At 37.3% G+C, this 13,304-nt stretch overlaps 1 protein-coding gene across 4 annotated transcripts in view; it reads right to left on the bottom strand.

Annotated features, from left to right (window-relative positions):
* Positions 1–13,304, bottom strand: part of LRBA (LPS responsive beige-like anchor protein) — a 367,611-nt gene that overhangs the window by 172,614 nt on the left and 181,693 nt on the right. For all 4 annotated transcript variants that reach the window (XM_042828460.1, XM_042828457.1, XM_042828458.1 and 1 more), the window contains exon 37: positions 1,815–1,939. In XM_042828460.1, coding sequence (XP_042684394.1) covers positions 1,815–1,939 — 125 coding nt within the window. The remainder of the gene's footprint in view (positions 1–1,814; positions 1,940–13,304) is intronic.

Genomic DNA, 13,304 nt, shown 5'->3' with positions numbered 1-13,304 from the left:
ACTGCAATGGATGTTAAATGCTGAACAGAAGGAATGACAGAAAAAAATTAGCCCTATTTCAATTACTATGGTTAGCTATCAGCTATGCTTTATCAGACAGGGCTACCTCTATTCAGCTTTGTTTTGTATTGACAAAAATTGTACTCCTGTCAATTACAAACCAAGTATGAGCAGTAACCCTTGAAACAATGGCATGGATTAATGAAAATATCATTTCACTGTGAAAGATGAATAATTCTATATTGTGCACTTATGTTTCATTCCTATGAAAAAATAAGTTACACAAATACAGGTAGGAGCTGTAAATATTTTGCAGTAAAAATAAATGTTATTTTTCAATGTTTTGTTAAGCAATATAAATATTAAACAGGAACACAGGAGAATACTTCAAAATGTGTCAAGACCAATTTAATCTAAGCTACACAATTTTTAAAGGGGGCAGTTCTTTATCCAGTGGCATTAAACAGAAAGAAATCTTGTGTCATTAAAGTCCACGGCATAGAAACAACAAACAGTATTAACAACAACAAGCCCCAAAGCAAAAAGTGGGTTAATTAATTCTACATCTTGTTCCTCTTTCTATAGAGAATGATGTAGGTCTCTATGAACATTGCTTTTAGATCACTTTATTGACCATTCTCTGTATGGTCATTTATTTTAAAGGACTGATGTCACATTTGGCATTATATCAGCTGACATATTGTAGACATTTTCTTCCAGAAATGGCTTTTTAAGGCTGAGTGCAAGAGGTTAAGATGCCTGATAGAAACTAACTTTATGACAGCAATGTTCTTCTATGTCCATACAACAGTCTTAATAATGTTAAATTAGCATGAAGTGAATATCTCCACATATAATACGTGTGTGTATGCACACATACGCTGTAATCCATAGACTAAAAAAGAAAAATAATACGTACATTTAATGATTCTAATTAGTTATGTGAATTCAAGGAGGAAAGGATATTGTTTTAATTGTAATTAAATTATTTTTGAATATAATAAATTATAAAATCCATTAGATCACATAGACAAACATTCCAAACTAAAACCCAAAGTTCACTAGCTGTGGATTTTTATCTTTTGGTTTGTTAGAGTTCCAAAAGCAAGTGTTGGGTTCATTTTGTAAATGCACTCCTATAGAACAGATAGCAGTGCGTAGCTGAGTGATCCCCAAAAACAAAACGAGGAAAAATAAAAAAAACCTGTTAAAAATGTGATCTGCTTTGAAAATCGCCAGGTAGGAGTCATCAGTACCATTTACTGCTTGAACAATACTTTATGTTCTGGCATTTGTAACTACTTCTTCCATATCAACTTCTTACAGAAATCCTTGAGGACAAACACACACAAGGTCTGACTAAAGTTCAGCTCTGTAAGTGTAATTTTTGTTTTCATCTATCTGTAAGGATAGGCAGATACATGCTAGGGCTAAGTGAAATAATTGCTGTGAATCTCTATTATCTTTTCAAGTTACTAAGTCATAAACAGCTAATTTACCACAAGAACGTGTGTCCAAGAATTAATGGCAAAATGACACTGTTGTACTTCGTAAGAACTGTATTTGTAATCACTGTGCAGAGCATGCACAACAAGCTATCTCTCAGCTAATATGTAATGAGGGTGCTTAACAAATACCAGCATTGCTTATAATAAGCAACGGTCAGGCCTTCTGTGTACGGACCACATCTGAAACGCGGTGACAAACCTTTTGGTCTGGGACAATTTTATAGCACCTTCTAGGAAGGAAGGTCTAACCCTCGCTCCACGTACTGTAACCTGCTGCTATTGGTGAGAAGCAGTTTTTACACTGACCATGTTCTCCGGCTGCTTTTAGTGTCGCTTCAGGATGTGTCGATCCGAGGGGGTTACGCACAAATCGTCGTCGGCGCCGCAAGTCATCTTCCCAGTAGTCAAGGCGCCAGAACTCACGAGGACGACTACAATGAAACAGAGGAGCCACATATGTTAGCAATTATCAAACAGCATGGTAGCACTGAATTTCTGCATAAAGCTCTCCTTGTTTGCGCTGCCTTTTTTTTTTTTTTTTCTTCTTTTTTAACCTCCCCCCTTTCTGCAATCTTTTACTTAGGTATGTCCTTGAAAATAACAATATCACCTTCCAGTCTAAGGAACTCCTTTCCCTTTTTTCTTGGAAGGTGAAATGAGCACTAAATACATCATTTTGAAATGAATTGCTGACAGTGTGATCAGTTTCCCCACACTCTAGTGGCATGTGCTCCGATTTCAGCCTCATTTCAGCCTCAGCAGGGCACCTTTCTCAGTGACTGCATTTATAAACCAGAATAGGGAAAAGGCTATTATAAATATGGTATAGCATTACCTATATTAATCAAAGTCTGTCCCCCTTCATTTTTCTTCCTAATTTGTGCCTTTTTGCACAAGGTCAGTAAATCATACCATGAATTCTTGGTCCAGAAAGTGTTAACTTTAATGAATACCTCAGTTACATGGTTATGTATGTGATAATAAAATATTACTCTGTTTAGATGTGCAGGAATTTAATTAAAATAATCTCTTAAAATATTCATTACATTTAGCCCCTGAGGCTTAGAACAACACAAGAAAATGCATTTCTTTTCCATTTACTGTTTTTAAATAAACCATTCCCGAAGAGTGAAATAGCAATCTATTTCCAAGCAAATCAGATTGGATTTCAGCTTTATGTAGTTGTGTTTTTACATTTAATTAAAAACTACATGTTATGATGTGTAATAATTGCTATATTGAAGGCATACCTTTAAAAAATTACATTTAGAAAAGGTTATATCAAATTCATTATATTCCATTGTACGCTCCAAATATATGTAGGTCTTTTTAATACGGCCATATATAAGTGCCAGTTACTATCTCGTTAGATGATCATGACTGAACACCACTGTAAAACAATATTTTAGCCTTGAAAAGATACCAAGAAAATCCCACGATTTCAAGAATAGCAAAATAAACAAACAAAAAATGCCTGACACACAGCATAGGCATGATAGGTTTATAGCCTGAAAACCTGTATGCTCAAGTTATAAAATACTGGCTTTGTTTGTTAACATTACTAGTACTAAAACAGTAACTGGCAATGTACATATACATTCCACCTCTGGTCCAGGAGCTAATAGAAAGTACAGCTGTCAACACTGACAAATGAATAGCCATAACTAATTCACAGATCCCAATGTTAAAAATACCTGATATCTATATTCCTAGTTTTGAGATCTACAGGCAGAAATTAGACATACACCCAGTTTCAAACACACACAGTAACAAAAGCCACAACCATTTGCACAGCCTTCCTTTTAAACAATTCCTAGATACTAAAAAGCTGACAAAATAATCCTATTAAGAAAAAAAAAAAAAAAGTCTATCCCTGTATCCAGCTTTGTTAAATTTGTGCCTTTTTCTAACATCAATGAAAAGGCAGCGCTATTCTTCATCATCCTGATTTCCTAATTTCAGAAAAATACTGAAGTATTTGCAACAATTATCTCAACATCTTATATTTGCACTTAGTGCGTTACAATCATACTACAACTTGAATGCTTTGGTTATAAAATCTAGCGGTTTTGGAATAATTAACCAAACAAAGCAGCATAAAACACAGGAAGATTCAAAGCTCGATTAATAACTTCAAATTCTCCTTTAGCGATTATAGAGAAAAGGCAGAACGCAGCTGGCTATGTGCATGCCTTTGATAGTCGGAGAGCATGGATAGGCACTTCATCATTCTGCCTACCTACATTTATCTGTTAAAATTATTATCAAATATCAGCCAGGATGCAGTCGTGAATCACAGACTGCTCCTCGTCTTCAGGGGAATGATACAATGAGGGTCTATTCATCAGTATGGCAATCGGCACAAGTAATTAGTTCCCTAGACTGAGATCTCCTACAAAGCTTATTTCAGTCAGCACCACAAACATATGACAATGAAAAGCTAATGGAAGCTGCTAAAATTTGTTAACCTCTTCTGCCATCAATCCTTCTGGTATTCTGTGCCACACTATTATGCAAAGATGGTAAATTATTAATTTGTCATTCATCTATCTTTCTACAGTTTTGATAGAATTAAGCGTTGCCAGCCTTCCGGATAATAATTTAAATTATTCTAAATTACAATACTACGTTAAAATTATTAGAAAAATAGGAGACTATGATCAAAATACTATCCTGAAACATAATACATCTTTAGTACCATACCTTTACTTCCCCTTCCCATACAAAATTTACATAGGATTCCTTGTTCTTCACCAGTGCAATGACTATTCACTCTTTACAACATACCAACTATTCAACTGCTTATTTGGGTATTTATAACCATTGGCAACTACTGTGTGATGAGGACAAAAAAATTATTCTCTTTACACATAGACAAATACCCAACCAAAAAAAAAAAAAAAAAAAAAACAAAAAAAAAACAACCAACAACTGTACAGTCAAAAGTAAGCACCTATTGTCTGATTCTTAAAAATGAGCCACGTCTAAGAGCAGCTACTGGGACAAATGTGCATGAGTACCAAAGTAAGCCAGTACACCATAACAACTCAGTCACAGGTATGACCAAAAGGCTGCTCCAGCCCCATCCCCAAAAAGGAATGCTGTAATATGCCCTCTTTACACCTCTACAGCCAGGGGGAGACAGACGTAAATACTGCTCTGACTTGGCTACAGTTTGCTAGCTGAAAGATAGAAGCATAATGAAGCAAAGGGCCAAGTAACTGGATTTTGAGAACACTCTAGTGCTGTTAACCAAGGGGTTTTTGTTGTTTGATTTAACAACAGAGGCTTTTGGCCCTGCAGTAAAGGCTGCCATATGGACTAAAGGTGCTATATGGACTGGATCAATGAACATAAGTACTCAATTAGTGTAAGTGCAAGAGCAACGTTACTCAGGGGACTGGGGATTTATGAATTATAAATCGTATGATTTGCATGGATTTGTCAGGGGCCTCACTAACATGATACACAGTAATTGGTAGCTCCTTAGTAACAATATTGAATGAATAAAAGCAATACTTTTATATTAAATGTCTTATTCAAATAGAAATACCATTACATTGCTTTCTTCTCAAATAGTTCTCCAAACTGCCAGCTGTGTGCTCAGATTTGAGACAAAACTTTCTTCTCATCTCCCGTTTAGCTAAGTAGATAGTTAAAATTGTACAGATTAGATGAAATACACAGTGATCAATATAACCTTTATAACAGGATTTTGAGCGTATAATGGAAAGGAAAAGAATGTTTCACTGTCATCAAAGGGAAAAAGATTGTTTATATGCCAACTTATCTTAATTCCAAGAACAAGATCGGGAAATCTATTTTCTTTACCACTTTCAAAGATTAGCCCAATTGGAAACAAAGCAAACCAAATGGCCTGCTACCTTTATTCTGATATTGTAAGAAATGTATTTTAGACTTGAGAATAATCTTGAGGTCCTCATCTCCTAAAGGAGACTTAAATTGAATCTAAGCAGTACAAGCACAGAGCAATGAGAGGATGACGCTACTGCTGAAGAATTGCTTCTTGTAATGTTTTATGCATGGTATATTTCAAGATGTTCTGTTATTTTTATGTCCACAGAAAAGAATCAGTCAGTATACCATGTGGACACAAAAAGTATTCTGCAAGGTGGTGAGAAGGACAGAAACAGTAAACTTACACAAGCAACAGTTTGAGAGGTCTTGGGGCTGCATTTGGGCCAACAGCTAATCAAGAGTGGATTCTAGCACACCAAAAGAGCACCCGAGCAGATCTTCATATTAGTGAAGTATTAAAAAAAAAAAGAGCACAAAAAGTGAAACACAGAAAAGGAGAGAAAGGTGAAAGTAGCACAACTTTACAGAAAATACCCGCAGAGGCAGATTAAAATTAAAATTTTAAGGAGAAATAGTTCTTGCTCTGGTGCATGGCAGTTATTTCCATTAAGTGCAGATATAAAACATCAGCCGATGTGAATTTTGTACTGCTAGAAATTATTTCATGGATGCACTCAGAAGCCAAGGCTGTTATCAGGCCACAGAATGAGAACACAGATGGTAATCATGCAGCAAGCGTTGCACCCCATCCACATGTCCTAAATCCGCATGAAGATACCGAGGTGAATTTCCATGTGAGAGACTTTTCGTTGGAACTCTAACTGTAGAGTCAGGCAGGTCAGTCAATCTGCAAACCCAATCAATCCTTAGGCTCTCCTCTAAGGCCATCACGGGGCAATCAGTCAGTAACGCCGATTTCAGAGGGGTAACACGGAGCTCTGAGGTAAATTAGTTTCATAGACAACCGAATACAGAGTGGCAACACTGCTTATCTATCAGAGGCCACACTACAGATTCGGAAAGAAATTTGGGAGAAAAAACATTCTGAAATTTCCTCTATTTCTAACCACATGCCTGCCAAAACTTCTTGTTTTAAGTGATCCAAATCTTTGGTCGCCATGGTTCATCAAATAGCTCACACACAATATCAGGTGACACTTCTAAATTAAGTAGGAATGGGAAATACAAATGTCCCATTTTTTAAGAAAAAAAATGCTGGGTTATTGTAACTCTGGTTAGTAACATTTCTTACTCTATATCTAGGTAGCTTTATCTGTCATGTGAAACACTTCATGAACTCAAACCAGACATTTGCTGCAAGATATGTAAATTTTTTTTTCCAAAAAAAGCAATAGGTATTCACATTCAACTGTCAACACACAGATAAAAGTGATGAAGTTCTAGAAAGAACTGCAGAAATCTTGAAAGAATACTGCTAGCAGACCATAAGGCATCAAATGCAATGTACCTGCATTGATGTACCTGCTTTATCTTGAATACAGAAATCGCCTGCATTTTCATGCAGCTGCATGTCTAGAATACTAAACTCAAATCTCTTGCATTTTGCCTTTCAAAATACAGTGCAACATATCTTCATCCATCTGACTTGATAAAATGTAATCTCAGAAATCGAGTAAAACATTTCCCAAAACCCTTCATTGCTCCTTTAATAAGGGATTTTTTTTTTTTTAAAGTTACACTATAGTACATTAATAAATTTAGATGTGATTCTGAAGAATTTTTTGTGTACAAACACCATTGACAGTTTGTAATGTGATCAAAAATGTCTAACGTTTCAGAAAACAGAAAACCGAGCTTCACTCTGGTAAAGCATGGCCTGAAGACGTAGCCTGACAACGAAGTTCTCAGCAACAGCATCAAATACAGCATCTCATCCAGAAATCCCACAAACCAGTGTCTTTGTTGCCATCCACTAAACGTACCCAGAGAATAAAAATTAACCAACACAATAGGAAAAAGACTGCTTTACAGTAAATCAGGTACAGGATCTGATTCACAGCACTGCCTGCATTAGCAAAGCACACAGGAAAAGCTTTGATTAGTATTAAGTCAGTTGCCACTAAAATATTATTTGGCCCGCTATACTCTATCTTACTGTGTGTATTCTATAGCACTTTGCTGATAATGTATCGACTTCAGAATATTAAAGATTAATTAACTCCTGGCAAGTGCCCTGAGATCCTTGGAAATACTGCCTACATTACCTACATTTTCTTCAACAGCAAAACCAGTGAAAGAAAATCACATTCACACAAACATTGGTGGGGCTCCGCCATAAACCCAATCACAGTAGCAATCTATGGTTATTAAGTCTGAATGCTTCCATTCTGTTTTACAATTTGTAGTCTGTTTACAGCGTAGCCAGCAACTACGTAACTAAAAACAAGGCAAAGAAAGGCATGAAGGAGAAGACGACTTGTGCGTCCCTTCCAACTCCGAATATTCTACGATTCTATGATTGAGAAAGTATTTAATACTAAGAAAGAAATACCATATAATAATACTGCAACATGGTAGAGTCTGCGCCTTCTCCTGGTACCTCCATTTTTCTCCTACACAGACATTCATATTCAGTAGTTTCAGAAGAAAGATTTCCGCATGGAAAGTAATCAGATCCCTTAAACAAAAGAGATCATGCATAGGACAGGCTCTTAAGCCTTACCACAGTTACTGCTGTAGTGACAGCAATTGGTCACAGCAAAAGGCCAAGACCAGTGCATAAAACTTCTCTAATATAATACTGATTATGCATAATATTAATGCAATCTATTAGATTAGCATAGTCTACCTGCTTCTCCTAACTCTTCTCCAAGACAACATTTGACTCTGTCTAGGAAGAATTTTCCAAAAGGTCTCTTGCCTTCACTGGTATTTCAGTACTACCAAAAAGCATGTGGTTTTTTTCTCCCAGTGCTTTCAGGAGAGGAAGTCGTGCCATTCTTTTGCACATCTTTCAGAAGAAACAGCCTTGCAAAGTAGGGTGTGAGCTTCAGGCATAATGTTTGCATGGAATGAGCACAAAACTGTTACTCTGGGGACCTCTGTACAGTTGTAAGACAACCTTATGCGCTTCCACCGCAAAGCAAAAAAAAAAAAAAAAAAAAGAGATGTCAGCAAGGGAAGCATGTCCTACTAGATGTTTCGTATTATTTCCACGTATAAACAAAACAGTACAAAGAGCACAGATCTGTAATTCCGAGATTTGCATTTCAAAAATTGGTACAAATGCTGTTTGAGGTCTTTAATAAGTTAAATAGTCATGATATTATCTCTGTCTGAGCCATCCGTTAGACAATGCAGCCGCAACTCCCTGCCCAGGCCTCCCAAATTCTGTCCTCTGAATTATACTCCAAATCCACTCCCCTCTAACTAGCGTGTGCAAAACAAAAGAAAAGGAACAATGCCAATTTCAGATATCACAGAGGCTTTTTTCTGCATTGACAAGCTTTGAACCTCTCATATTAAAAGCAAACTAGAAAGAATTATTGACAAAAAATGTTTCAGTCCTTTACAGATTATAAAGAACCAAGTCACGATAAAGACAAACCCACCTTTAAGTGTCACTGTCCTAGGTGATGGTGTTTTTAACTTCCAGTTTAAAAACAGCTTTGTTTATGTATGAGTTTATGTATTCTCTTCTTTGATCTTTATTAACCCTTTGGTGGCTACTCACAGCTGCAGCCTTTTGGAGACAGCATTCTTTGAAGTGCTGGCATTCCTGTGCACACTGATACTTCAAACAGGGCCCACTTAAATACATGATGCAGCACCAATGATGTGTACTGTGACCACTGTCTTATCTTAGACTGATCTTATTTTGATCACTAAAATAAAGCTACACTTTTTAAGACAGTCATCTCGCAATGCTGTTCAGTTCTGCTGGTATTTCTATCAAGATCAATCACAAATAAACTGAAAACTACTCTATTTCTCTGTCAGTACTAGGTTAACATCAAACCTTTCCGTTGGCTCTGAGTAAGGTTAGTTCAAACACGATTCAGGCATGGAAGAAAGAAAGCATCACAGATTTGCAAACAAATGCTTTGGCTCAGCTGCTCAAAGGTCTTCCCAGATGTCTCACATCCTAAGCCTGATGGTAGTCAGCAAGTTTTAATTTGTTTTTCAAAATAACTTGAGCTCATTCATCCCACAAGCAACAGCTATTCTATGTTCCAAAAGAATACACACTTATATTTGTGATGCTTCTTCTGATAATGCAGAAATTTAGTTTGTAGTAACTAGCAATCCATCCTTACAAAAAATGAACAGTGCACAACAACATGGGTCAGAGGATATATTTCGATATGGTAAAGCAGCTAGATAAAGCTTTATCCACTTCCTTCACCATTTCTACCAGCTCTGATGCTTTCACCACAAGCACACAGACAGAAAGGATCTATACCTTAGCATGCAAATAATTCCCCACAGAACATACGATGATTCTGTACACTGAAATATTATAACTCAGATTCTTTTCAGTAGCTTGTAATTTCAGACGACAACCCTTCACCATGTCTGTACACACAGACCAACTTTTCACCAAAACGTTTCATTTGTAAGTTGTTCTGAGCCCAAAAGTATTAAGCACATGAATCAGAGTTAAACATTTTCTTAAAATCTTAGCATAAACCGGCCCCAAACTTCTTAGCTACACTGCCATTACTTCTAGAAGAAACAGGATGAAATCACATTCCCACATATCTGCACTTTTAAGAGCTGTGGCTAACCTACATCCTTTTCTTTTACGGCTTTCTTAACATCTGGATATTTCTCTCACTTCTGCAAAAATATAACAGTGCACTCCTCCAATTCAGCAATTACTTTTCTGCTGTATGCTCTTATAACGCAAGTTCAAATTATTATTTTTTACGGGTCCTATGCCAGAAAAGTCTAAACTAATTATATTATCCTTCCCAAAAATTTTCTCTATTTTTTTCCAAACTAAGTTGAAAATAATATAGAGTAACTAAATTAATTCTGCAATTCAACCTACATGAAAGAGAGGAACAGAAAAGATAGCAAGTGACTTAGGTACAAAATCTGTAGCATTCCAGTCCACAATGAACCTATGTGAGGTCTGTTAAAGATCACTTTTCTTCAAATCAGCCTGCCAAAACATTTTCCATTCAGGAAAGAGGAACATATTGGTCCCTGTGATTGGAATGATACTCTCCAAGTTGTGAGAGATAAAGCAACTTTGGCCTGCTTACCCGTGGTATTTATTTTGTTGGTTCTTTTAAACCTGGAATAATAAACAAAAGAAAGTTGTCTCTGGAATCCTTAAATGACAAGATACACATACTTAATTTATTTCATGGACAGAAATTGAGCGCATCTTGGGAGACAGGAAATGCCTCCTTTAAGCTCTTGCTTAATCACAAATTAATTTGAACACACTTGCCACTCAGCTTTGAAGTTTACTATGGGCCACAGGTCTGAAGTCCGCTGCATGTTTAACTACTGTTAATACAGTATCTCAGAAAAAGTTATCAGTTTAGATTGTAGGTTAGGACGCTAAAATCTCACAGACCATCCAACTTCAAAACTTCCATGTATTTCCCCTACTCTCTGTACTGGAATCATGATGTAATTAAAATCAAAGCTTGCCTAATTTCAAAAGCAAATAAATAAAAACAACAACAAAAAAAAGCACCAGCATTCCAGCATAATTTCAAGGCTAACACACCTGTCGAAGCTTTAATTCAGGATTTAAAATCCTGAGGCAGGCAAGAATCTGGGAAATTGCTTCATCGGGTGATGATTGCAGGAACATATGTAAGAAACATTTCAAGTAACTGCAAACATTGTATAGCTCTGAGAGACAGGAAACGATAAGTACAAACCAGCAAGACCACTAGGAGCATACCGAGTAAGTCTTCTAACTTAGCATAATACCATAGCATGGTCAGGAAGCAACAACATGATCAAAAACCCTTACAAACGTTTAACTTACTAACTACGTTTCTCATTTACAAGTCTTGTAAAAGGTGTCTGAAAATAAAAACACACCACCAAATTATTATTTTCCAGGCCACACAGAGCACACGGTATTCAGCCAAGGTTTAAATGAAGGAAAGATTAACTTGAAAACCTTATCTTCTGTTAGAGTGTTGTCACACTGTACATGGTCAATGAAGTGGAAGGTTGGCAGCACGCATGGCAAAGAGACAAGCTTTAAGTTCCTCTATCAACCACCAGCAAGGGAAGATGCTGCCCAGGAGCAGCCCTTTGCCAGGCAGCAGCCTCTGCAGGCACAGAGCCCATGAAAACCAGGCAAGAAACTGCACCTGTGCTCTACCATTGAGAGTGGAGAAGCAGTGTTGGGGGACAACAGCCCAGACAGATGATACAGGTGTTCACAAGACTGGGAGCTGAAGTGTGAACTTCTGTTTGGAAACATGGAAGTACGTATCTGGGGTGAATGTCAAGAAGGTAGAAAGGCACTCTATAGCCAGTTTTTCTGCTCAGCTGTCATCCAGCATTTAGATAACTGAAGTACTACTTCATTTGTGATCTCTGAGTTCTATTTTGACCTTGCCTAAATACCTGCAGCACTAATCTCCCACTCTACTGAAGCTAGTTATGACCTACAGACAGGCAAGAGTCAGAAAGACTCTGAAGCCAGTAGCCAGTTCTTTCTGAAAATCAAGTTATCCCATAGCTATATTAGTGAAAGGCAAGTGCAGAAGCCATTCCTAATAATGTTAGGAGTGTTACTAAAGGGTTACTTGCAGAAAAGCACATATTCTTACTTTACACTCAAAACTAACAGCGTTACCATTTTAATCTATCACTCAGGAACAGAATTGTTAACAAAGGTTGTTAGAGCTTAGATGCAACAAAACAGGAAATGTTTCCTGCTTCATTTCAGTGAACTTCAAATAAGCACACCAGCCCCTGCCCCTTTGTCAGCATCCGTAGAGATACATGCTAAAAGACAATGCAATGTTTTCTTCAGTGATGCTATTACCTCTCCTGACAAGGTTTCCAACTTTTCTCTCTCCAGCCAGCTACTCCTGTATTTGCTTTTAGGACAAACTTACCAGCCTTCTGAGCAACCAGGGTTAAAGTCAAATGTAAAAAAAGCAAAGAAAAAAACACAGTATTCTCAGCATGAAGTGATTCTTCTCAACACAGCACCTCATCATGGAGAAGGATGTAGACAGCCGTCATTCACAACTGGAAACAAAAGCCCCGTGCAGCAAACAATCCCTATCCCACAACGCCTTAAGATGACTGAGGCATTTCCCTATCGAAGAGGAGAATGGAGCAATGTGGGTTAACACACTGGAGTGCATCCAACCACATCACTGCAGCAGCACCCCAAACAGTCTGAGGTTGCCTGTCCCTCCCTCCCAAAGGAGGGACGTGATGGCACCTGTTGGACAAGACCCTCAAAATCTTTTCTCACCAAAATCTACCCTCAAATTCTGCATCAAACATGTCAGTAGTAGCTTAAGGTAAGAATAAACTGAGCATCTATGACTTCTCCCTCAATACTCTGCAAGCTCCTGGCTACTTCCAGCTCAGGGAAGTTACTGAGCCTTATGTGGCTTGTCTACTACCACTATCTTCTTCCTTCTAATGTGCCTCTCCTACAAGTACACACCCAGAATGGAGAAGCCGACTTCAAACAAATGCAAGTATCAGCGGCCCCAACCATCAGGGTCACAGTACAGATATGTGGAAGAATTACTACTGTGAAAAACAGCACATTAGGACCATGCTCATTTCTTTTATAATAACATCATTTAGGCTACAAAGTGAAGAGTTTTAGGAGGCCTGGGGAAACCTTATTTTCTAGACTACACAATTCCATTTGTGTGTATAACTGAAGTACCTGTACAGTATGTGATACTGTAAGCGTTTATGAAAAACAACTGAAAAAAGCAATCCATTAGGTATTAAAGAAGCCCCTAACAAAACTATAAATTGCTTATTTAAAATCCAGGATGT

The sequence above is a fragment of the Centrocercus urophasianus genome, unplaced genomic scaffold (assembly GCF_019232065.1).
Source record: "Centrocercus urophasianus isolate 14NV4802_14NV808 unplaced genomic scaffold, USGS_Curo_1.0 seq_3, whole genome shotgun sequence".
Classification (NCBI taxonomy): Eukaryota; Metazoa; Chordata; class Aves; order Galliformes; family Phasianidae; genus Centrocercus; species Centrocercus urophasianus.
Note: the sequence above shows the minus strand (reverse complement) of the source record. Positions and strands in the feature narration are given on the sequence as shown.